The sequence below is a fragment of the Phyllostomus hastatus genome, unplaced genomic scaffold (assembly GCF_019186645.2).
Source record: "Phyllostomus hastatus isolate PE091 unplaced genomic scaffold, TTU_PhHast_1.1 phas_contig_86, whole genome shotgun sequence".
Taxonomy (NCBI): Eukaryota; Metazoa; Chordata; class Mammalia; order Chiroptera; family Phyllostomidae; genus Phyllostomus; species Phyllostomus hastatus.
In genome coordinates, this window is record NW_025333977.1 from 32291474 (window position 1) to 32319012 (window position 27539).

A 27539-nucleotide genomic window follows, 5' to 3' on the forward strand; every position below is an offset into this window, starting at 1 on the left:
TTATAAATCAGGTCTGGCTATGCAGAGGGCGAGGGCCAGAGGGTGAGATCCTTGGGGATCAACCTCAGTCACCTCTCAGTACAGCTCGCCTCCGCACGGGTGTTTGTCTCTGCGCGGGTGTTTTTCTCGGGGGACCATCGTGGCTGCTGCATTTGGGCCAGGCTGCACCGCGGGGACTCAGTCACACAGGGCAGGTGCATAGATGAGGGGATCACAGGGAAAACTTGGGGCTATGCTTCCCAAAGAACACACGTTTGAATCAGCCGTGAGTCACCCAATTATTTGCCTTTGCAATGCTAATTTGTGACAGCCAATGGGTTTCCACTGAGAACTGGCATTAGCCCTCAACCGACCTTTCCCGAGGTTCTAATTGTAAAGCATGGTAGAAGGCTTTATTTAGTTCATAAAACTGCCACAAATTTTTGACCACTAGTAATGCTACAAACGTTCCCTTCCCTTCTGGACCTACATTCTTGTTTTATTGCAGAGCTGTATTTGGGTAACTCTCCAGGCTAAGGGGTCAGTCTACTGCATGCAGTATCAGAGGGTTCCTGAATATTTGACACATGGCCTCCCTGCGCACCGCAGACCAATTACACTAATAACACTAATGAAACAGCACTTATTATCCAGAGCTCCATTTCAAGCACACAGTTGGATGGTGTCCAATGTGCTCCACCTCAGAGAGGACTGCAGCACAGCCCCGGTGGTTACAAGGCCGGTTCCTCTTCCAAACCACTGCCTGTCTGAGCCTGAAGTCACAGCAAAGTGACACAACGGCTGCCTGGCAAGAGCATGCTGTGAAGACAGTGGGGGATACAGCGGCTCTCCTGGTGGGCCAGCTGCCTTTGTGTGACCTCCGGACCAGGCCCTGAGCTAGCCACCTAGATTTGGTGACTAAAATATTCAGGTGTGCAGGAGGCAGAAAAAAAAACTACCAAAAAAAGCATGTCTTCTCGTGTTCACCTCGTTCATCAGACAACAAAGGGCACTTACAAGTGCCTGGAAGAATGCTGGGTGCCTTCAGGAAGTTCCCAGTGTAGCGGAGCGGCAGACAGGAAAACCAGTGTGACAGAACTGGAGGAAGACAGCCAGGAAGAGTGCAAGGCGCTGCTGGGCGCCTGGACCCCTGAGTGGGGTGAGGGAGGGTAACTGGCCTGGGGGAATGCAGGGTCCCAAGGAATAAGGCTGCAGGCAGAGGCAGCAGGGGCCAGACACCGGCGGCCCTAGGTAGCCTTAAGTTTTTCACAGGCGACAATCGGGAATGACTGAAGCGTGTTTAGCACTCCGAGGCCATATGGAAAAGTACAAGGACACATCACAGACCAGCTGGAGCAGTCTCAACAGTCCGGGTTAGAGACAGGGGGCTGAACTAAGGTGCGGCCCTGGGGGTGGAGAGGAGGGGGTGCAAAACAAGAGGTGAGAGGAAAATCTAGAATGGCTTCCCAGTTTCCAGTTCCGATGGGCGGTACCGCCCCTGGAGCCAGCAATTACAGTTGAGGTGCCTGCACGGTGGGGCCCAGCACCTGGAACACACCTGGCACACAGCAGACACACATACTGAGTCAGCGTACGGAGATATTCACTCAGGGAGTTCAGAGGTCAGGAGACACGCTCACAAGTGATGACTGAAGCCGCAGTAAGTGGGGAAGAGACAGCTGCGAAGGGGACAATCCTGGGGGTGCCACACTGAAGAGGCAGAGGAGGCGGCACAGCCTGAAAAGCACTCAATCCGGGCAGAACACCTTCTTGGGGTGATCAAGTGTCAGCAGAGAAGCCAAAATGAGAAAGTAAAATACCCTAGTGGGCAAACAGGAGAGTAGGGGCAACTGCCAAACCTGCGGGCAGTAAGGCTTACGCTTCCAGAGCTGGGTGCTGCCCTCCAGGGCCTCTCCTGGGGAAGACAGCGCTCGGCTGCTCCAGGGCTCCGGCATCGAGGGAGGGACGTGATGGAGACAGAAGTGCTTCCGGCACTTGATTTTCTAATGCTCCTCCCTGAGCATCCCAGAGCGGGGAGAACAGACAGGTCTTCGCAGGCTGCTCCCCTGGTCTGCCCCCGGCAAGCCATGCCTTTCATTCTGGGCTCCCTGTGACACGTCCCTGTGATCTCAGCCTCCCATGCTATCTCTGAAAACACTTCTTGCCTTATCCAGACATCACAGTGTTGCTGGCATCACACTCCAAACCATCAGAGCACAGCGGTGTGACCTTGGGCAGTTCCCACACGACTGCCCTGGTTCCTTCCAGGCAAAATGGGGACTGGGTTAAAAAAATTCTCCTGGGAATGACATTGGTTTAGAGCAGAATCCTCTGTCTGGTAAGAATACTGGTACTTCACAGTAGAGTGGAAAAGACAAAAAAAATGCCAAATCCTGGATGCTTGGATGGGAAAAAGATGTGAAGCAATGCCAAATCCCAGACAACTCCTGTGCCCTGGGGACAGGCTGTCGCTCCGCTGTCCGCACCGTGGGAGGTGGGCACGACTCCCACCGCTGCAAAGAGCCCAACGCTCTGTGCCCTGCGCCTCGCAAGCCAGGGCCTCGCCTCCTCTCCAGTGTGAGGTGGCAGTGTGGTGCAACCTTTGCAGTCACTAAAACACTAAGAGCTCTCCTGTAAATCCCTAAGAAAAACTTAAGTTCTCATATTGTGTTTCCTAGAAATACTTCGCAATCATGAGGGCAAGTTATTCCCACGAAAGTGAAGCTACTACGATGGCCGCTGTCTGCCATGTCAGCACGATGTTTCAGCTCAAAGAGCGTTCGTCTTCCAGTGTGAGATGCAGTTAGGCTCAGACTCGTCTGAGTTCATCCAAGGTACTTCCTGTAAGTCTTAATTAAGCTACAATTTTAACCCAGAAAAGCAAAAACCCCCCAAAAAGCTCTCTTTATGTTACTCATTGCCAGGAAACATTACCTTTCTTGAGAACATCTAGAAAATACTGCAGCTGTTGTTTCAGACCGGAGAGAAGACACTCTTAACTTCAGTCTGTCAGCCAACCCAGGGAAGGGGTGGGCAGGTGAAAGTGGGCGCTCAGCAGGGATTCGAGGAGGCCAACGTGCAGAAACCCGGGAGCCGTTCTAGGCTTCCCTCCAAGCTTCCATCAGATCTGTCCCCGCGCACCTGCCGGGCTCGCGGCTCCAGCCGCATCCCATGTAACGAGATTCCAGGGCGACATGAGTGTTCTTCAAAAGAGACACACACCGTCTGTTTACAAACTAGAGATACAAACCTTTATTTTGCAACTCTGTCATAGTTCGCTTTCTAATGAGACATGTACTGAGGACACAGTGTAAAATACTGGGAAAGCTGCACATGCCGGGCCTCCCAGGCAGGAGCAGAGACCCGGGCGCTCCGGGGCCGATGCGTTCCTGGGGCTTTCAGGCCATGGACGGGGGCATTGGTATTGTCCAGCCCATTTTACTTTGAGCCGCCTCCTTTTTTGGGGCTGTTAGTCCTCATTTCATGCCAAATTTTCACTAGAGGCTCCCTGTTCTTCCAGATGAGTTCATGACCGTAAGTAATATACCATCTGGGGAAGAGAAAACAAAGCAGGCCCAACATTCAAACAGTGTGACATACAAGTGGTAAGTACAATGATATCAAATTCACATTTAAAAATTAATGCCACTGTCATTTACTACCTAGCTTATTAAAATAGCTGATTGATTGATTTGCTATAAGTCTATGAGTTACCTTTACCACATGGAGTATGGAAAAGACCTAAGAAGGGCGAGACCGCGTGTGACTGATCTGAACAGTCTAAGCGCTTCCTGCACGCACACTCCTCTGGGTCCGCCACAGCCCCGCAAGCCAAGCCTCCCTTCTCCTGTCACCGACATGAGGGAACCACATCTGAGAGAAGGGAATCTGCCCAGGTGCTAACAGCAGGTCAGTCTGCTGAGTCTCAACCTGGTGAGAAAATTCACAAGTAGAGTTTACTAATGACAGCTGGTTTAAATGCTTTTCATCATTTTCCACCTGGCTACACAAAGGGTCATCAGCTCATCCAAATTCTGCCCACCTTTTAAATTACAGTTCCAATCCCCACTCTCCTGTTAAAAACTGCCTAAAAGGAGCCTGAAGCAATGAGCTGAGGAAGAGGAAGCACTTGGAGAGTTTTAGTCTTAACTTGCTCACGCTGCACAGCTAGGAATCACCAAACGCAAACGAGACTCAAGCCTGCGCTCTAACTACTGTGTGCACTCGGCACTGCAGCACGAGGGAGCATCTACTATAAGCTGAAGGGCACAGAATGATTGACAGACGAGAAGGACCTGCTTTTGAGAAGTGGAGAGGTCTAGGTTCTGCAAGACCAGGTGCCCCACCTGAGGGCAGCACAGGCTGCATGAGGCTCTTGTCCTGGGGGAGAGGCCTGGAGAGCTTACTGGAGGAGGTGGGGTTGACCCAAAATGGCTGTCCTGAAACCGTTATTTCTGCCCTGGCTTCCCCAGAGTTCTTGTCCCAAGGCAAAGACCAGGCTTTGTTCGTCTTTGCATCTCCCAGACACCTGACTGAAAAAAATGTTCCTTTTGCTTTAGATTGGTACCAAAGTAGCAGTTTAAGGTTTTACCACTTTTAAATGTTATGAGTATTTTTTTATTATAAGGTGACTGAATTGTACCTAAATCTTAATATTCACTCAAAATAGTTAGAATCTGAACATAAAAAATAATCACCATTAAAATTTCAAAAGATTAAGAAAATCAATAAACTTACAGAAAAAGATATTTTAAAAACATGCAAATTAATAGGCATGTAACAGAATTATTTTGGACTTAGAATCAAATTGTGGTAAACTCAGAATAAGAGAAAAAGTACCACTCTAAGATTCAAATATAATTATAAAACTCTTGCAAGAAATGAATCACTTGTCAGACACTCTCCATTAATAGTGTTCTTCCCAAAATTTTTTAACCTACTTATTTTAAGAGTCAAATACTTTAATCTTACAGGTACACTGTTCTGATTATACACATAAATTAAAATATAATTGATTATTTGGCTAAGTTTAAATTAAGAAAACACTTCAAAGCAATTTAGCCTCACAGACTGGTACACAGTCTAAAATTCTAGGTCTGCAATGACTTTGTGACCTTGGGCAAATCCCCTTCTCTGAGCAGTTTCCCTTCTGTAACATGGAATGAGTGCCCCACAGGATTTTCAGAGTGTTACTTGTTACACTCAGTCCTTAGCTCAGGCATATAGCAAATATTCAGTGTTAGCATGACTGCTGCAGCAGTACAAGGTTAAGGCCATAAACTTTGGTGAGGGACACGAAGTCAAGGAAACGCACAGGAGGACGCTAATGGACTCTTTGCCATTGTAAAGACTTCGAAACCTGGATTAAAGGTGAGTTCTGGATGCCTGAGATAGAGTAAATGAAAGACGTTGAAATCAGAAACGCAAAGAGAAAGGATTCCTCTGCCTTTCAGATCCTGGACTTTAAAATGCATTTGATCCAATTATTTTCAGAATGGAAAAAGGTCATCTAATTATAGTTCAGAAGAATAAAAACCTGCTGGGGAGAAGACTCTTTAAGTATACACAGAAAGATCCAGATAAATTTAGAGTTCATAAAACAGAACCCTTTTTCATAAGTCTTTATGTTTCTCATACTGTAATATCAGGTCAGTTTCTACTATTTATAATGTGCTGCTGTTCAAGCTAGAACTCACATATGCTATTCTTTAATCATCACTGAAAATTAAAAATGGCATTTAATTTCACCGCCTACTGGGCAAAACTCCTCCACTTAGAATAGATTTTCCTACTTAAAAAAAAATTAACACTTAAGTCTTTAAATTAAAACTTATTGTCATGAAACAAAGTAAAAACCAAGTGAGGGGAACAGGCCACACTCATACAAGGAGAGAGGCTCTGCTGCGGGGCCTCTGCGGCCGGAGGGGCTCTGGGAGTGCGGAGGGCAGCCCTGTGGCAGAGACGCTGTGCGCAGTGCTGTTTCAGGCAAAAGTCCACTGTCTGAAGCACAAGCGAAAGATCTTGTGGCCTCAATGCACCTGTCCTCAACATGGTACGACAGGGCTTTGGATGTGGGTTAAAATCTCCGCTCTGCTACTTAAGAGCTGTGTGACCTGAGGAAGAGCACCTCTGAGCCCACCCATGAAATGGAGGCAATGACAATGTAATGTAAGCTCAGTGCTTGCCAACAACAGATGCTCAGTGAGTGGTCACCAGTGGTTTATGACGCCTGGACCATCACGCAATGTCAGGCACACACTCCCTGCAGTCGCAGAGCACAGCCCCATGCACTCAATGTGTGTGCCTAGCACCTGTGCAGTGGAAGTCAGGGTCGGCTTTGGGCAGGGTAGAGGAAGCCTGGGACTGGGGAAGACAGCCCACACTAGGGGCTGGGATTCATGACAGGTCATAAGTCGGGGAGACCTGAGGTTAAAAGTAGGGTCTTTCTCTATAAATGACTGAGGCGGATGGGGGGGCCGATATTCTCATGTCCCACCTCACATGGTGGAACTGGGCAAGACCAAAGCAAACCCTGTTGTGGATTCCTCGCCCTCCCAACCCCACATGCCCCTGCTTCACTCCGCCTTCCTTGGTGGGGGAGAGTAAGATGCCCTGGAAAAGCAGCACAGCAATCAATCACACTCCAACTTACATGCCAAAGAGAGCTCCCCCAAGATGTGCCGCATGATCAAAAAACTTCCATCCCAGGACCATTCCTGCTGTGTCCATGGCAATAATGGCTTTTAGGGCCTGCAAGCCAGCAAGAGAGAACATAACTGGTACAACTGTGACTGCTCCAGCACGGCCACTTCTCATGTAAGGGCGAGAATACAGTCAGCATAAATATCACCACTGCCCCCTCATTTCACTTCATGAAAACACTCACATTCCCTGCCGTGAACGTGAACATCGGAAGGAAGATGATGGCGAGCCTCCCTTCGGGGACCTTGGTGCAGACAGCTGCGAGCACGGTCATGATGGCGCCTGACTGCGAACGAGCACACGTGGAAACATGAAACTCCCAACACGCGACTGCCCAGTGACCACATCTACAGGAGCGATCCTTTCCCAGAAAGTTAGTAAGCCACACATTTCTAGGTGAGCACAAAGCTCACAAGCTTCCACTTGCTGATGTACAGAATACTGGGCAGAGCAGTTCCCAGTCCATCACACAGTAACCGCCTGGCATGGATTTAACTGCAGGCGGTAAGATGTGTAACAACCAGCGTGGGAGTGCCAAATGAACTCTGGGGACCGTGTTAAACATGTCGACTGCTTCGTTTTGTTTAATAGCTCAAAAAAACTTCTCAAACTTCAACAACAAAGCCCCCCAACCAGAGAGAGAGCATGAACTGCCCAAAGAAACTCACATGTGTGGAATTTCTTTTAAGGAGACTCCGGTAAGTGATGTATATACACTGCAATATCTAGAGCAGCCACTAAAAAAGCTATACAAGGAGATGCACTCCAAAACAGTACAGGTAAATCAACATGGAATTCCAAGTGAATATGCTATAGTGACCATTTTATTTTACTTGAAACCTTATAAAGGAGAGACTAAAGAGCCCTGGCTGGTGTGGCTTAGTGGACTGAGTGCCGGCCTGCGAACCCAAAGGTTCCCAGTTCAATTCCCAGCCAGGGCACAAGCAGGGTTGCAGCCAGGTCCTGGGTTGGGGGCCTGTGAGAGTCAACTGACTGATGATGTTTCTCTCATACATCAATGGTTCTCTCCCTCTCTTTCTCCCTTCCTTCCCATCTCTCTAAAAATAAATATTTTTTTAAAAGAAGAGACTAAAGACATTTTCCTGACTGAGCAAGAGAATTCACTTTATGTTCAGGTTAGGTCAGTGATAGTTAAATCAATGAAATTACCATAAACAGATTATCATAATGTCAGAAAGCAAATTTGGCCTATGATAAATTTATAACTTCAAGTGAAAAAAATGTAACATTTTAACAAATACTGTTTCCTACAACAAACATATGATTGACCTTTGCCATCTCAAGACGAAGAATTATGTCTTGTAGAAAATCAACTTTTGAAAAGCAGATTAGAGAAAAGCTTCCTGCCAATAACTAGTAAGAAACTAAATTTTTAAATGAGGTTCAGAATATGTATAGCTCTAGCTAAACAAAACCCTCACCAAAATCTAGTGCCCTTAACAAATTCTTGCTCTCTAGTGCCAATATGGCAATTGACAAATATTCTTTTTTAAAAAAAAGATTTTATTTATTTATTTCTAGAGAGAGGGGAAGGGAAGGAGAAAGGGAGGGAGAGAAACACCCACGTGTGGCCATCTCTGGAACGTCCCCCACTGGGGACCTGGCCCACCACCCAGGCATGTGCCCTGACTGGGAATCAGACCATGACCTTTTAGTTCCCAGCCCGTGCTCAATCCACTGAGCTATACCAGTCAGGGTGACAAATATTCTTTAATAGTCTCCTTCATCATTTAACAAAAGATTATGATGAAGGCAGTAAGAAAATATTTCATATTTTCTAACCCTATTTTATAATTTGTACTCCCCCCCCCCCCATATTTCTCATTAAAAATACATTACCCCTGGTAATTTCATTTATTTGAATTTCAACCAAGAATGAATGAAAGTGTTTGGGGATAATAACTGTCCTGCCATGGCTCTACAGGATTTTGATGAATGAACAGGAACCGCTACTTCCACATCTCTTACTACATGCTCCTGACTATGCTAAGCATGCTAAAGACCCTTATATTACACATCAGAAATAGGTGTATTATTCCCACTTTATATGGGGAAACTGAGGTTCAGAGAGGTTAAGTAATGTGTCCTAGAAATCACAGATAAGTGGGACAGCTGGGATTCACACCCAGTCTAATTCTAATCCCATGCTGCTATACTCCATTCTGAGGAACACAAATCATAGGATTATTTTACTTAAGTACTCTTTACCAAAATTGAACCTTTTTAGAGTTGCTTTAAATATTAAATTTCCTATTTGCATTTAAGTACATTAGTATTTAAATATGTACATAATGAAAGTGTATTCTTTAGAGAATATTATGTAAATATTTATATGTGCCTAGAAATCTGCCATGAAACTCAAAAGAAAGCATATATGTAATTTAATTTTTTTAAGGCATCTGGAATATAGCTCCTGAGGGCAGGAATTTTGGTCATCGTGCTCGCTGGCTGTAGCCCCAGCTTCTAATATAGTGCCTAGGAGTCTAATCTGCAAAGTGGACACTCAAATATTATCTGAGTAGATGGTACCAGACTCAAATCCACAATCAGTTAGAACTTTCCTGTGCTAGATCAGGCTTTCTGTTTTATAGGGATTAGATACCCACTGTTCTGACTAGTCTTTTTAAAAAATATTTTAAATTTTAAATTAAAAACAAAACAAAACCAAAACATTTTAGCCCTGACTGGTATGGTTCAGTGGACTGAGTGCCAGCCTGTGGATCAAAAGGTTGCTAGTTTGATTCCTGGTCAGGGCACATGCCTGAGTTGTGGGCCAGGTCCCCAGAAGCAGGTGTGCGGGAGGCAGCTGATCTGTAGCTCTCAGGCACTGATGTTTCTCTCCCTACTCTTCTCTAAAAATAAATACATATTTTTAAAAAAGCATTTTAAATTATAGTTGACATACAATATTATGTTAGTTTCAGGAGGATGACACAGTGATTCAACACTTATATGCCTTATGAAGCAATCACCATAGTAAGTCTAGTAACCACCTGTCACTGTAAGCAGTTGTATGAATGACTGTGTTCCCTATGCTGTCCATTCCATACCCACGACTGATTTTATCACTGAAGTCTGCACTTCTTAATCCTCTTCCCTCTTTTCAGCCATCCCTCCACCTCACCCCTCCTTGGCAACGATCAGTTTGTTCTCTGTATCAGTTTGTTTCTCTTTTGTATTTTGTTCATTTGTTTTGTTTTTTAAATTCTGCACACAAATGAAATCATATGGTATTTGCCTTTCTCTGTTCAACTTAGTTCATTTGGCATAATACTGTATAGATCCATCCATGTTGCTGCAAATGATAAGAATTCATTCTTTCTAATGGCTAATGTTCCATTGTGATTTTGTGTGTAATATATATGAATATATACATATATAAATTTTAAAATATTTACAATAAAAATTATTATTTTAAAAGACTTTACTTATTTATTTTTAGAGGGGAAGGGAAGGAGAAGGAGAAGGAGAAGGAGAGAATCATCAATGTGTTGCTGCCTCTTGTGCAACCCCTACTGGGGACCTGGCCTGCAACCCAGGCATGTGCCCTGACAAGGAACTGAACCAGCAACCTTTCAGTTCACAGGCCAGTGCTCAATCCACTGAGCTACACAAGCCAGAGCTGGACTACTCTTGATATGTACTCTGTTCCAGTAAGCACATATAAATGGTCAGTAGTTAAAAGCTATAGCCTCCAATTTGCAAGGCTTTACAAGTGTATAAATTCCAAATTAGATATAGATTAGTTAATAGAATTATTTCAATGTTACTTCCTGGCTTTGGTAATTATACGATCCTTCTGTCATTAACAGTAGCATGAAAGGTATATAGGAACCCTTTGTACTAATTTTGTCACCTTTTTTGTAACTCCAGAATTATTTCAAAATGAAGTTAAAACCTAAATTAAAAATTTTTAAATTAGAAATACTCACTGCTCCAAGTGATGGTCCATATCTTCCTGTGGCAACTTTGCACACATAACTGACAAAATTGGAAATAACACCTGAGAAATAAGTCACATTTCAGTAATTTTAGTGAGGTATTAAATGGTTTCTATATCTCATCTCTACCCCAGAGACTAATGTGCCAGGTTTCTACTTGGGTCACTACAAGCTGCAGGCACGAACTTATCCTGCAACACTATCCCTGCAGATATCTGATAGGGAAAGAAAAGCCTGACCCACTGCACAACCTGCTGAGCGACACAGGGTCTTTTACACTATCCTCTGTTACCATTTTCCTCACCTACATGACGAAGAGACTAGCTTCCAAACTCACCAACTGCCTGGGAGCTCTCTGGGCTGAATTCCAAACACTAAATCCGAATCTCTGGAGTGGGACCAGGGAGTCATATTTTACTTGGCTTGCCCAATGACTCTGCTGCAGATTTAGATTAGATGATCCTTTACAGGTCCCTTTTGCTGCAATATCATCTGAGCCAAATGTTGTTCATTTACAAAACAACTTCCTATAGAGCAGTAATTAATGACAACTACAACAGGTTCTTTGTACCTACAACACAACTAGTGCTTGGGGAAAGAACTACACACTTACTCTTACTGGCCAGAGAAACTGCTCCGTTTCCAGTTTTAAGGGACTGGATGAACTCGAGTATTTAATTAACACCAATTAAGTACTAACTCTGGGCCTTGTGGTACATGCTTCTATTTAATCCTGTCTACAACCCTGTGTCATGAGAGAATGTCATTATCCACAGAAAGGTATATAGTCTTTTCTGCAACAAGACACAGCTGGTGTCTTGTTGCAGAAAATGTATCTGAAAATGTATCTGAACCTAGGTCTTCCATGTCTAAGCTCAAGGCTTTTTTCACTACAGAATACTGCCAGATATACTGTTTTACATGAAGGGATTTTAGAAATTAATTTTTATATTTCATGGCTTTAATTAAGTACATTTTGCAAAAAGAGAGAGAAATGAATTTTACCCAACCAATGGTCAATTCAGCAACATCTGGGAACTTGGAATCCTGCACAATCATTTCCTGGTTGGAATAAGGAAATGCCATCTCCAGGACCACCACTGGAGGGCTCCCACACTAACGCACAGGCTTGCAGGAATAAATTCATTCTTGACTGTCTTACTGGAGAGCTCAGATCTAAAGCTTTCTGGAAACTGAACACACTGTGGGAAATGAGCTTAAGATTCAGATGACTGAGACAGCTGGGAAGTCTGGGAATTACTTATCGGGGCCCCGTACCTTGTAAAATACGGGGCCTAAGGTTAAAGAAACCAAGACCTAGTGACATAAAAATGACATGTTTAAGTTCAACACTAAACCTTAACTCCTGTATACCTGGCTAGTGTAAAACTAAACAGTAGTTACATAATTCACGTTAAGAGGAAACCTGCAAAATGAGAAGCAGGGAAGACAACGGCCCCAACAGTCTATGGCACCTTCTCTACACACAACCTGAGACACAAATGGGCACTGAGCACTTCCTATGGTGTATGTAGGATGTGGCCATTCCCTTCTCCAGACAGGTGAGTGCTGATATTCCAAAAGGCCCAAGAACAAAGCTTATTACCTGCAGACAAGTACACTGCCATGAACTGCTCCTGACCCAGAATGTTTACTATGCTGGAGGAGAAGCTCCACAAAACATACATATTTGCGGCCATGTGAAACAAGGAGAAATGACTAAATGTGGACAGCAACATTGGAGAACAAAGGACCTCTACAAGAGAAAGAAAAACAGAGTCTGATAATCATGGAACACAAAGCCAGTAAAAGCCGCCTATTTCAGTTTTTCCATTATTATTGTGAAATCAAACATAGGAAACAAAACAGAGCCAGTTAAAAAGTTAAATAAGCTCGTTTAAGAAAGCATTTTTCAAAGTGGTAAAAATATATCCTAAATCTCTTTTCTACTTATTAAGCAACCAACAAAAGTTTTCAGTTCAACAAAAACAACTTATCCCTACAGCAAAAGTTGCTTAGAAGGAACAATTATAGAGAGCCCTGGCTGGTGTGCCTCACTGGATTGAGTGCCGACCTGTGAACCGAAAGGTTGCCAGTTCAATTCCCAGTCAGGGCACATGTCTGGTGTGTGGGCCAGGTCCCCATTTGGGGGCCTGCAAGAGGTAACGCATCGATGTATCTCTCACACATTGATGTTTCTCTCCCTCCCTTCTCCTCTCTAAAAATAAATAAATAAAATCTTAAACAAAAATTTTTACTTATTTATTTTTAGACAGGGAAAGGGAGGGAAGAAAGGGAGAGAAACATCAGTGTGTGGTTGCCTCTCGAACACCCCCTACTGGGGGCCTAGCCTGCAACCCAGGCATGTGCCCTAGACTGGGAAATGAACCGGGGACCCTTTGGTTTGCAGGCCGGCATTTAATCCAATGAGCTATACCAGTCAGGGCAAATAAACCAAAATCTTTTAAAAATAAAAAAAGAATTAGTAAATAACTTTAATTATAAACATGAGGTTGTACATCATAGTCTTCTCAAAGAATAAATTTGTAGTGGTCACATATCATAGGTCATTATATAATATTTAGCTATTTGCAAAGAACATTGTAGGTACCTGGGATATAGTAGTAAGAGAACTGAGGTCCCTGTTCTCAAAGAGCTTACAGTCTATCCTCTGATTTTGCTTATAATTGTTAATACGAACTCATTTTTATAGTATTTCAATTAACATAGAGCATATTTTCATATTACATCTATCTCAAAATAAAATCACACATTAGACTTACTTGAGGCTGGATTAGATGTGAAATATCTGATCATTGTCCGCTGTAGAGAAGGTACTCTCCATAAACAGAACACAAAAACATTTGCAGCTATGATACCTACAAAATAAATATTTATAATTTAGGGAGGTTAAAAATAAGAGCAAAGAAAGTCTGATTAAAAGTCCACCTGAATAACATTTTCTACCACAAGTATGTAAGAGTTTTTTTATACACTTGGGGAGAAAAGGTGGGCTAAGGAAAGTAAGTAAAAGCAGTGTTTTGAAGTATCAAAACTGACGTAAGTTGGCAAAGTCAGAGAATTCCTACAAGACTGCAAATGCTCTAGGAGCTAACTTCCTTCACTCGGATCCATAGTTTATTTCTTTACAACAGTTCACTCTTCTAAATCAATCATCAGATCTGTAATTATTATTGGAAAATGGCTGAGCCACAGAGAGAAATAATGTATAGACTAGGTCCTTTGGCCAAGAGGAGAAGAGCTATATAACATCACTTGTTTTTTTAACAAGGAATGAATGGTATGCTTCTTAAACTTATGGACAGCTTATGAAATATCTATGATTATCTGTGTAGATGAAGATCCACATGTTTGATAAAAATACTTATTAGCTAAGAATTCAGTAATAATCTGGGAGAATTTTCTAATTGCTTTTGAAAACATGTTTACTTATGGGAGTTGGGTGACTTTCCTTTTTCTATAAGAACTGATGCTATTAGAACTACCACTCAACTGAGTAGGCTTATTTAATGGTAGAGTTAACTGTTTAATCACAAAATTGTTATTCTTGAAAACTACAAACTTTTAAAACATTAATTTTATGTACCAGAACTCCTCACACATAGTAGGTACTCACCTACTTGAGTTAAAGGAGTTTAAACATTTACTCATTCTTCCGGTCTCTGAGCAATGGGCAATAGTGTGGGCAACACCTGCAATGCTGACAAGGACTAACTCCAGCACCCAGGTAAGAGGATTTATTTTAGAGGCTATTCATTGTACAGTACCTGCCAGCTGCTACATCTTAGAACTAGCTTTGGCTTCCATACTGCTTACTCTCTAAGGCTCCCAGCTATCCCCTGGCATTCCTAGTCTCTCCAGTGTTCGTTCTCCTGCTTGAGAGGTAGGCAGGAAAGGAAGCTACCACTGTCATAGATTCTAAGGTATTTGTCCCACTTAACGTCTGAAATCAGGATGCATCTTATAATTGGTGGTATGTCATAGATGAACTGGAGCATTTTTTTTCTTTCTCCAAAGTAAATGGTGTTTTACTGCATTTCACTGAATTGATTCCATCAATTTTATAAGATTCTTAGTAGTGGGGACTGTGACAGATGTTACACCATCTTCAGTGAGAGAGACAATACTTATGAAAGGATGAGGAAAAGGTGTCCTCAGCAAGGCAAATATGAGCACTGTGTGTGCCTCCTAATGAGGAGCCCTGAACTCTGGGCAGAGGCAGGTGAGCAGAGGAAGGGCAGAACCACCTCAGAGGGAGGAAGAGACTTCTAACTAAAGGAACAAGCAGTGGTTAGTGTGGTACTTTACCTGGGGTTTTTTAGTTTCTTTGGGGACAAACTTCTTTACTACCTAGAGAACTCTCTTAGGTCTAGGTGGTTGTACACAGTGATTGAGATATCTCAGGGTGAAAAAGACCTGAGAATAGTTTGGCCTAGGTTTCCACGATCAGAAAAACAGTCAGAGCTCTGCAGTTTGCTCCAATTGTGATTCAATACAAAGAGAGCAAGATAGGGTCCCTGGAACCTGCCTGCCAGGATGAAAAATGGCAACTATTCTGCCTACTCTGCCAGTTCCACGGGCTACTTCCTGAGACTGGTGACATACAGCACACACATCTGGAAATCACAAGCACCACAGCACTGTAGAGAATTAGAGAGCATCTCTGGCTGAAGAGACTACAACTAGAGGAAAGACATGAAAAATGGAAACATAAGCAAATATATCAAGGTCGATAGTAGCCTAACGTTGACAAGTTTTCAACTCAAATACAGGAAATCTTTCTGGTAAATTATAACAGAACATGACACTGCTACACACACATTACAGCCCAAACCCCTCACTTCAAGACGGGTGGTCTATGATTAGGCACCCATCAGTAAACTACTGAACAAATATACCCAAATTATGTATACAAACCACTATTACTCATTATAAAACACACTAACAAATTAAAAAGAAATGAGAAAAGTAGCAAGTATTTTCTTCCTTGCATATCCCATTTTGAAGGCCAATTACAGAAGAGAAAACTGTGGCTCTAAGAGGTACAAGTTTTCAAAGAGCCAAATTCAGTGGCCAAGCCAAAATTCCTAATGTAGAGCTCTTTGTATTACACATGGGTAGCCAAGAGAATTACTTTTGACCCTGGTCACTCTAAAACTTCAAACACCAGACAAAGGCTCCTTATCTGGGAAAGAGCACAAGCTGTTTGCCAACAGTAGGTGAAGCAAAGAGGATGTATAGCAATCCTAGGCCTAGCAGGCAGCACAAAGGTATGGGTAAAGGAGTCCAGTAGAACTGACTCTGTCCTCCTTACACTATAACCTGGGCAAGAGGCCTAACCTCTCAGCCTCAGTTTCCCATTCTGTATAATGGAGGTAATAAAATCTACTTTAAAGAGTTGAGTGATGTTGTGGTCACATAGTGACAACCCAATAAATGAAAAACATGGCAGAAAGGGGAAAATATGGTGGTCGTTTCATGTCTGAATCCTAGATATGTCGCTTAGTAGCTTCGTGGCTTATGGCACTTCATCCCCTTCACTTCAGTTTCCTCATTTATCAATGGATAATACTCCTACACCTCACGAACATTGCAGTGAGGCATAACATAGTACATACACCTTGTGTGCAGATGCTCAAAGAGTAACAGTTTCACCCTACCTGGTATAGCTCAGTGGACTGAGCACAGGCTGTGAACCAAAGGGTCATTGGTTTGATTCCCAGTCAGAACACGTGCCTGGGTTGCAGGCCAGGTCCCCAAATGGGGGCACATGAGAGGCAACCACACATGGATGTTTCTCTTCCTCTTTCTTTCATCCTTCCCCTCTCTCCAAAAAAAAAAAAAAAAGAAAAAGAAAAAAAAAGAGAGTAACAGTTTCTTCCCCTTCCTTCCCTTTTGAGAAATAGAATTGCTAAAGGTCTCTGCTTGTATCTCCATATAAAAGAGTGTTACTTGCCTCCTCCGACTCAGTAACTTCTTGGATAAGGTTGGTTTGGGAGGGTTGCAGCTGCCTAAGTGCCTACCTTTACCAAAAGTGATGCATTAGATCACATCAGTGAGAATAATGAAGGACCTCCAAAAAATATTCCATAAAAACAATGAAAAAATTGGCAAAAACTATTAGAATCCACTTTTTCAGAACTCTAGAAACTAGCCAAAGGCTTGCAACAATCTAGTATTTAAGAAAATTAGCAGAATCCTAAAAAAAGAAAAAGAAAAATAGCAGAATCCTGATTAAGAACAGTAAACGTGAGGCATTTTAATAGCCCTAGACCCACATCCCACTTTTCAGTTCTAAGTTATCCTTGAAAACAATCGACTTTTCCAGTGCAGCTTCCAGTGCAGTGGCCTGGCAACCACCAGAGGTGAGAGAGTGGACATTCCCAAAGTATTCTGTTATCATCTGACTTATCTGATAACAGTTCCCTGGAAGACCCCACCCACCTGCAAGGCAACTGTGTATATTTGATCTGACTGGTAACTCTAGTGCAAAACCCCTTTTCCAAGTGCACATTTGTCAAATACAATTACAAGCCAGTGGTTTAAGTTTGCAGCTGCCTCAGGTGGGGGATAATATTTGGTGCAAACAAGAGACTAAACAAGGCCATGATCTCTTTCTGTTCTCTGTGTGCATGTGTTGTTGTTGTTGTGGTTTCCTGCTGGAACTACAGTGGCCGTGAAGATGGCATCTACCAGCCATTTGGATGCTTTTCTAAGAATCACATGTCCAAACCACCCAGAAGTGACTTTAGTGTGGGACTTAAGAGCTGGTGATATGATATGTCCTCAATATGGCCTGGTTGTAGGTGACCAGGTTATCGATGTGGGATCTGAATGAGGAACTTTCAGCAATGATAAAGCAACAAAATACCCATCTCAAGTTGGAGATTCTCAGAATCTCTTTCGGGTAATGGAGATCTGCCAACCATGATTGGCAAAGGTTTAGGAGCTGCAAGTTCTGATAAATTTGGCAATTGTTGCTTTTTTGTTTTTTAACCACTCAGACTGCATTCTCTCCCCCTTCCTCTTCCAAGGGAAGAGAAAATTTGGCAATTCTAAGTACCAAAATCGGAGAACAATAAACAGTTATGATTGAGCAATAACTGAATGCATTCAAGGAAATTACTACCATGGCAGACAGAATCAACCTCCCTAGAAATAGTTAATTGAACAAATAATTTACTCAAGCAAGTGTATGAAGAGAAGGGCCTGAAGGGAAGAGCTAATGATGCTTCTGCAATGTATCTATTGCCTGTAGAGAAGAAGGGGTTCCTAGGACATTTAAAGAAATATGTGCTATATCACTAATTTCTATGAAGGAAATTGGTCTAAGTTTTAAACTTATTTTGAAAGCTTTAGAAACCAGTGTGGATTTGATGACAACTGGAGTCTTCATATCTAGGTTTTATTCCAACCTTGTCTTCCTAAACAATTGCAGATGGCAGCTACATATATAGCCTATAAAGCTATGGAACTGGACTTGGTTCCTGGAAGGAGTCCAATATCTGTGGTGGCAGCAGCCATTTACTTTGCCTGTTGTACAAAACTTATATAAAGCACTGGACTGAGCCTTTAATAAGGAAAAACAAAAGATATGGTATGTATTACAGAGCAATATATTAATTGCTTGGCATTATGTATTTCTTCATAAGACAACACATAAAACCAGTTTCTAATTGTGATTTTATTAACTAAGACTGAATGGAATGTCATGCCTGAAGGAAGCATGCCTGGACTATGGCTATAACCAGAAAGCCTTGAGGAACAGAAATTGACTTTTGAAACCAATAAAAAAGCCCACTGGAGAAGCAGCCTGGTACCATGTTTCATCTTGTGCAGTCTTTCCAAATAAGGAGCAAAGGTTGCTTTCCTGAAAAATGGCAAGAAGGGAATCTCAAAACACAATGGGAACCTCAAGGAAAGTAGGTACTGCAGGCAAAGCCTGGTGTGTTTGGCTTGGTTTCTGGGTCTTGAGGGTTTACTGAAAGCTCAATCTAAAGGTTCTTTGTTTAAGTTCCAGCAAAGCAGTCTTAAAAAGCCCATATGATCAATTGCCATTCGTGTTGTATTTATGCAAATAATCAGGCCACACTGAAACTGGACTTAATACAGTAAATAAATTGGTCTTAATTTGGCTCTTTAATAAAATGAGGATAATTTTAGGGGAAAATTATGTTTCAATAAAATCTATTATATATAATTAGGGAAAGTAGACTCTAACTCAGTGAATTGCCCATAAAATTTTATTTCTTTTCTATGAACTAGACTGGATCCTGAATTTCTCCAGTTTTCTTTCAAACTAATGTTTCATTTTTCTTTGATCCTTTAATTTGGAATTATTAAGAACTTTTAATGCAGTGTCAACCATATAGAATTTACCTGAGCATCTAATATCACCAGAGGCATTTGAACTACATTTAAAAACAATCTATCACCCTGGCTGGTGTGGCTCAATGGATTAAGTGCCAGCCTGTGAACCAAAGGGTTGCTGGTTCACTTCCCAGTCAGGGCACATGCCTGGGTTACAGGCCAGACCTCCAGTTGGGGGTGTAGGAAGGGCAACCACGCATTGATGTTTCTCTCCCTCTCTCTCTTTCCCTTCCCCTCTCTCTAAAAATAAATAAATTCTTAAAAAAAAAAAACAAAAAACAATCTATCAAATTGTCACTGCTTAATTTCATTCCAGCAAAAGTCTTGCATTTGGAAGTCTCATCTGACACTCTTGTAGACTCAGAAAATGGTTTCTAATTTGCTGTGTTCATTAACTTTTGTATTCTTTCTGTTTTCATGGAATGTAACTATGACCTTGTTTACCTGGTTTCTCTGTAAATACTTGGGGGTTATCTGGTTAGATTCTGCAGAAGCAACACCTTCCTTCAATAGGCAGGAATGCTAATCACTGAGAACAACTGTTCAGACTGTTGGGTCTGCAGAGTTCCCAACCATGCCCTCTGCCAACCTGCCATGGAGGATCCACTCACAATCAGACATGCTGGGACTGGCTGCAAGGCTGGAAGGCTTCTATTCCCCTCTTCAAACAGACACATAAAAAGATGTTTTCCATCATAAAAGACCAGGCTAACTACACCAAGCCACAGCTCACATGCAGTTGGGACGGTGTGAGGTGGCTGTCAACATTATAGGTAAAAGTACAATAGCACATACCTATAAGTATTAAACGCAGAAATGAGACTGCAAAATGAAACTGTACAACTCATAGGATGAATGCCAGCAATCCTGTGCAAGAATATTATAGTACTGACTGCTACAGGCAATTGGTGTCATTCCCTCCTTCCAGGTCTCATTGGTTTTCTTATTGCACTTTTAGTCTTAGTTTATAGCCTCTACTGTGTCTGTAATATATAAATAAAATGTACCAACACTCTCACCACCTGGGAACACCTTGTCCAAAAACACAGACAAAAACATTATAAAATGAAAAAACAATGTTCGGGTGGAGTGTGGGGTAGCTCAAGACATGGCTCCTTCCATCACCTATGATAAAGGCTGGCCAGAGAGCCCCTGGCTAGAAGGAATGTATACTGTTTTGGAAATGGATTGTAGCTCCCTCCTTATCCCATTTTGGGAGTGGCTTCCTACCCTGTGACTGCTTCTTAACCTTCTCTTTCTGTGTGTACACAATGAGGTAGTCATGCCTAGGACTTATGCCTCCTTTGCCTGGGACCCCTTAAAACAAGTCTCGGGCACAGGGGTGCAGTCCTGCTTTGCTGACCTGCCACCATCAGTCTCCCTGTAATGTGAATAACAAAGGCTATGCCTGCTTTATCCAGTCATTCTTAAGGATTTTTCAGCTTATCCAACTGAGAAGTTGAGATCCCTGGACTTGACCTCCTACGTTACACTCTTTTTGTCCTCTTCTCTTATTTAAGGACACAAATCACTGGATTCAGGGCCCATCTTAATCTAGTATGATCTCACTGTAACTAGTTACACCTGCAAAGATCCTACTTTAAATAAGATAATGCTCTGAGTTCCTAGGTGGATATGAATTTTGGGGGACACTATTCAACTTACTATAACTTATGAATTCTAGCAAACATAAAGAACTACCACCAATCCTTTTCAAATGCTTCCAAAGAACGGAAGCAGAAGGAACATTTCCCAACTCATTCAATGTAGCCAGTATTATCTTGATATCAAAATCAGCTCTAGCCAGATTGCTCAGTTATAGTTGGAGTGCTATCCTGCACACCAAAAGGCTATGGGTAATCCCTGTTGGGGCACATATAGGAGGCAACAGATCTATGCACAACTCTGTCTCTGTCTCAAATCAGCAAGCATATCCGCCAGTAAGAATTAAAATAAAACAAAGTCATCAGAAGAAAATGACCCATATCCTTTTTGAACACAGATGGAAAAATCCTCAAGAAAATATTAGCAAACCTAATCCAGCAGCATAAAAAAGAATTATAAACCACAACCAGTGCAATTTATCCCAGGAATGCAAGACTGGTTCAACATATGATAATCAATATAATAATATTCCATATTAACAAAGTTGGAAGACTTACAATTCCCAGTTTGAAAACTTACAACACAAGATACAATAATCAAGATAGCAAGGCATAAGAATAGATAAACAGATCAATGAAAGAGAACTGAGAGTCCAGAAGTCCATGCATACATCTACAGTCAACTGGTTTTTTAACATGGTCCCAGGACAATTCAATGGATAAAGAACAGGCTTTTCAACAAATGGTGCTGAGACAAGTAGATGTCCAAAATGAAAAGAATGGAAGTGAAACACTACCTCACACTGAATACAAACATTAACTCAAAATGAATCAAAGACCTAACTGTAAAAGCTGTGACTTTAAAACTCTTAGAAGAAAACAGGTGTAAATTTCTATGTCTTTGGATTAGATGACAGTTTTCTTGATAGAACACTTAAAGAACAAGTAATAAGCCCCAGAGAGCACAGCTCAGTTGGTTGGGCTTGTCCTGCAAACCAAAAGGTTGTTGGTTCAATTCCTGGTCAGGGCACATGCCTGGGTTGCAAGTTTGGTCCCCTGGGGTATGTATGGAAACCAACCAATCCGTGTTTCTCTCTCACATCAATGTTTCTCCCTCTTTTTCTCCCTCTTTTTCCCTCTCTCTAAAATAAAAAATAAATATTTAAAGAATAAAATAAAAAACAGATGAAATAGACCTCATCACAATAAAAAAGGTAGTGCTTCAAAGAATACTATTAATAAAGTGATAAGACAACCCACAGAATACAAAAAATATTTGCAAACTATATATCTAATAAGGGTCTAGTATCTAGAATATATAAAAAAACACTTAGAACTCAACAAAAAGATGCTAGCATTCTAGTCATTAGGGAAATGCAGGTCAAAACCACAAAATACCACTTGATACACATGGATGGATACTGTTTTGTTTTTTTTTTAGATTTTATTTATTTAATTTTAGAGAGGGAAGGGAGGGAGAAAGAGAGAGAGAGAGAGAGAGAGAGAGAGAGAGAGAGAGAGAGAGAGAGAGAGAGAAACATCAATGTGCGGTTGCTGGGGGCCGTGGCTTGCAACCCAGGCATGTGCCCTGACTGGGATACTATCTTTTTAAAAAAGGAAAATAATTACTGGGCAAGGATATGAAGAACTGGAACTCTTGTACATTGACGATGGAAATGTAAAATGGTGCAGTCATGGTGAAAAAGTTTGGCAGCTCCTCAAAGTTAAACATAGAATTATCACATGATCCAGCAATTCTACTTCTAAATATATACCTCAAAGAATTGAAAGCAGGGACTCAAAACAGAGACTTGTACCCAAATATTCATAGTATCATTCACAATAGCCAAAACGTGGAAACAACTCAATTGTCCATCAACAAATTAACAGAGAAACAAATGTGATATATCCTACAATGGAATACTATTTGGCCATAAAAGAATTAAGTACTGGCACATGCTACAACATGGGTGAACCTTGAAAACACTATACTATGTAAAAGAAGCAGACACAAAAGGCCACATATTATGTGACTCCTCATATGAAATGTCCGGAACAGGAAAATCCACAGAGAAAAAAATAGATTAGTGGTTGCCTAGGATTGAGGGGAGAAGGGGGATTGGGAATAACTACTAATGTGCATGGAGTTTCTTTTTGGGATAATGACAACATTCTGGGACTAGATGATGATGATGATGATGATGATGATGATGACGACGACGACAACATTCTGGGACTAGATGATGATGATGATGATGATGATAACATTCTGGGACTGGATGATGATGATGATGATGATGATGATGACGACAACATTCTGGGACTAGATGATGATGATGATGATGGTGGTGGTGGTGGTGGTGGTGGTTGCATAAGCTTGTAAGTATAATAGAAACCACTGAACTGCATACTTTTAAATGATGAATTGTATAAGTGAATTATATCTTGATTAAAAAAAGAAAGATACACTGATTTGGGAAGCAATGCTTGGTTCAATGACCTCAATCTATTTTCCTCCTTAGCTCAAGGAAGGTAGTACAATCTTTTTTGCTCTTCCTGAAAAAGGACTCATTATCCCACTTGGAGTCTAGTAGCTAAACACAAGATTCCCTGTTTCTGAGGTGGGCCAGTTCATCCTCCCACAGCTCCTCTATCTGAAGGATGCCAGACCTGGCCAGTCCTGACACTGAAAAGCCCATACACCCACAGCAGCCAAAGCATTGAGACCAAGTGGACCCCGATCTCAGGTTCTGGGAACCAGCACTACATGCACAGGGATCATGTGGGCCTCCCACAGTGGCTATGATTTCGCATCCTGGGCAGAATCCACATAACTAGTTAGGAACTGGTCCTACAGCTTCCTGGAATCAAAGAAATACAGACACACTACCCATCTTCCATCCTCGTACTGAGATAGAGACAGTTGATAACTAATATGAGCAGATGGAAAAAATGGGGCAAATGCATGATAAAGGAGGCAAATACCTTTACAATAATCACTAAACACAAAAAAAACTGTTTATTATTTCACTGCATCCTTCCTGCAGATGAGAATACCTAACACCTCCCCTATGAGCAACTTTTAGAAATCAAAATGACTTATTTAAACTCTACACATTGTTAGATGTTTAAATTGGTATACAGCTTCTTTTAAAGCAACTTGACAATACATAAAATTTTAAATGCATATACTCTTTGGACCCAGAATTCTATTTCCAGTAACTTATCCTAAAAATATACTTGCATAATAATGATTAATTACAGTACGTATGTATAGTATATAAAGTACCTAGCACAGTACTTGAAGCCTGGTTGACATTCAAGTATTAGTTGTGCTACAACATGGTTATGCTTTCCCCAGAAATAATGTCTAAAGATGGGGGGTGGGGCTGGGGCTGTGCGAAGAGAGTTACAGGAAAAATAGTGATTGATTAAAAAGTTAAGCTTAGCTATGAGGCCAAGTGAAACACTACTTTACCAGCAACTTCAGGAATAGGAAAGGAGACCAAAGTCTGGCAGGTATAGCTCAAAACCTTTGAAAGATATCAAGGAGAGAACACTGAAACTAAAAATCAAACTTTTCCTAGTAGAAACAAAATTATCAACAACAACAAAAAGAATAGACTGTATAAGTTGGGCAGAGGGTTAGGCCTGGAGCACAGCAGTATCTCAACCTCGCAGCTGATAATAGATGTGTGAACTAGCAGAGGAACTGGGGCACAGTTTTGAGATTTCTCTTCCCATTCTCCTTCCTGTTCTCTCATCAATTAGATGTAATGATTTAGCAAGTTTTTCCCTCTTAGCTTTACCTGAATCCCAATACAGTAAAGTCAGCATTCTGCTGAGCTAACAGGAAAGCCTGGAAAGTACCTCACAGGTACTCGTGGAAGGTGGAAAGAAGGGGAAACACTCTGCTTGGCTGTTGCCTGGGGACCTCCAGTGCAGGCTTTAAAGCCTTGTAGATCAAGGCAATAGAACAGGAAACTAGCTGAAATGTAAAAGCACAAGTGTAACTGTGACACATGCAACCAGAATGCAACCTCACCCTACAAATACCAAGTGAGCTTGTAAAAACTTGTCTTCAGAGCAATGTGAGGTTTGGGAGTATTTCTGTATAATAGAGATTAAGATAAAAACAAAAACAAAAAAAGATCCCCAGACCAAGCAATCAAATAAACAAAAAGGATTAAAACCAGTTCTCTTAACACATCTGGAAAAGTGATTCCCAGGGACAGGTTGAGATAGAAGAGTCCAAAAAACAAACAAGCAAACAACTAGGGACTCTGAACCCGACATAAGTTCTAAGGAAGAGAGGTTTTTTGGTTTGTTTTTTTTTTACCTATTTTTAGAGAGAGGGGAAGGGAGGGAGAAAGAAAGGGAGAGAAACATCAGGGTGAGAGAGAAACATCAATTAGTCGCCTCTCATATGCGCCCCAATGGGGAGCTGAACCCACAACCCAGGCATGTGTCCTGACCACAAATCGAACCAGCAACCTGTCACTTTGTGGGACAACACCCAACTAACTGAGTCATACTAGTCAGGGATGGACTCTATCTCAATACAACAAATTACAGATATTCCTTATGATTTGAACTGTTCTCATCCAAACCTAATAACCAAAGAGATATACATGAATTTGAGATATTGCTTGCTATAACAAGTTCAGGAAGCAGATGCATTTGGATAGAACATTTTGCTACCTGAACTTGCAAGAGCCAAAATCTTGCCGTTCAAATTTATGAGTCTATTAGATTCAAATATGAAAAAATCTTTACATGAAATGTTTGGTATAACTGTGTAATCTTCAACCTACTAGAGCTTTCGCGCTGCCACTGTCTGGGTATAAATACTATAAACCAAAGAAGTATACTGGTCTCAGAGAGCTTTGAAACTCTAGGCCATTGGCTTCCCAAGGGTTTGTCAAGTTCTTTCAAAATACAAAAAGGAAAAAAAATTAACACTCAGAGAACATCAATAATCCAAGGAAAGAGAGTGAAACAAGTGACTCTGTCACCCCATAAACCTATCCTCAATTAAAACCAGGAGCTGAGCCAACCTCAACTTAGGGTCAACCTACGGGAAGCAGTCAGGAGACTCAGCAGGTAAGAACTGGTACCTCTGAAAAGAGACAAGACACAACTAAAGCACAAGTTCATTAGCAACGAGAATCTTAGTATATAGTTCATTGATTATTAAACACCACTAATAAATGTAAAATTAGAATCACTACTATCAGAATAATTATTTCCCACAAGACAAACCTGAGGTGACACTGAACCAATTCAAATAGTTTTTCCTCATCTATTCAAAGTCACATAGATGATCTGATGAGGACTTAAGATCTTAACATGATTATTCAAATTTTATGTGGTTGAAGCACTTTATACTCAAGTTGCAAGTTAGATTACAACACTTGCCTCTCTACTGCTATGTCCTTCATGCCAAATAACTGACGTGACTAGAGAAAAGGAAGGCGAGGCGAAAGAATTGATTTTTAATTATATACTGACTTCTTTGAATAAACTATTTGCTGGCATGAGAAAGGTCTTAAATTCTCATCCCAGGTTTCCTCAAATGTGAAATGGCACAAAATCTTTACCATCTTCAAAGAATACTAGATATCAACTAATTTTGAGATACTTTGAATGGACTTAAGAAAATAAAAACTTTGTTCTCCTAAGGGAGTTAATTTTAAGATACTTTCAGAAAACAAGTATACCTACAAAAAAACCCCAAATCCCTGTTAATTCCAATGGAAACAGGTGTTATTATAGAGTTATCTTGGTTATATTTATTAAGACCTCCATGACTAATCAATTCTACAGAATGGCAATATACCTTTGAAAAATCTCATTCCTTTGGTTTAAGATCCCACTCAACACGCATTCACTCAACAGATTTTAACTGAGTGTGCCTTTCCTGTGTGCAAGTTATGTTAGGTGCTACAACCAGAAGAAAAACCTCATCACTGTCCTCGAGGATGTTACGTGTAAATTATATAAGGCAGTTTCTGGTATGAATGATTAAAAGGTGCAAAGAGATCAGAAAACAAGACCTGCAGGAAGCAATGCCTGAACCATAAACTTTAAGACCAGATCAGGTTCCAATACAGAAACAGAAAAACTGAACCTTCCAGACAGAGAAAACAGCCTGAATGAAGAGAGTTAACACATTTTCTCCACTTAGGTGAATACAGAAAATTAAGAGTACCATTAAGGCTAACTATATTTGAGAAAAAGCAATATTTTGCTATTTCCCCAGGAAGATATATTTTTTCTACCTGCACAGTTGTTCAAGAACTTTCAAATACATTTCCTCAAATTTCTTAAATAAGTCCATAGTCAGATTTGTCTTTCTATAAAAATTTACAAACAAAAATTATCATAATATGCTCGGCATGCTTAAGAGGATTTTATAAACAACAGGGTATAATGAAGAGAAAATCGGCTCTAGAATCAGACAGATCCAGGTTTTGAAACTCTGTTCTACTACTTACTAGCAGTGTGACCTTCCAAAAGTTCCTTCTCTGAAAGCCAGTTTCCTTATCTGCAAAAAGGGAAATAACTAACCTGTAGGCAACCCTGTGAGGTAGGGAGAGACAGTGTATAGTATAAAGCATTCTGCATAAAGAAGGTATTTAATCAATGTCCCCTTTAGTTTAATAGTGGAAGTAATAATTATTCATAACTCTTTCACAAGCTAGGATTCTACAACAAAGACAGATCAAAATTAGAAAATAACTGACCCAAACAGCACCATGTATACCTTTACGCCACACTATTTTTTTTACAATTTTACATTAGCCTGAAGGTACAGAGACACCCTATGTCTTCTAAACCACTGGCGAGCATGGTACAAAAGCCATTGACTATGACATACTGTACCTTTTGGTTTGATTTC

General features: G+C 41.3%; 1 protein-coding gene and 1 pseudogene across 1 annotated transcript in view; one reads left to right on the forward strand and one right to left on the reverse strand.

The window, feature by feature from the left end:
- Positions 1-3203: 3203 nt before the first annotated feature.
- The window catches only part of PARL (presenilin associated rhomboid like), a 33525-nt gene continuing 9189 nt past the window's right edge, over positions 3204-27539 (reverse strand). The window contains exons 5-10 of the mRNA XM_045852017.1: positions 13427-13522; positions 12250-12399; positions 10635-10705; positions 6866-6967; positions 6632-6729; positions 3204-3529 (exon numbers count right to left, since the gene is read on the reverse strand). Coding sequence (XP_045707973.1) covers positions 3418-3529; positions 6632-6729; positions 6866-6967; positions 10635-10705; positions 12250-12399; positions 13427-13522 — 629 coding nt within the window. The 3' untranslated portion in view covers positions 3204-3417. The remainder of the gene's footprint in view (positions 3530-6631; positions 6730-6865; positions 6968-10634; positions 10706-12249; positions 12400-13426; positions 13523-27539) is intronic.
- Positions 17347-23174, forward strand: LOC123826885 (annotated as a pseudogene).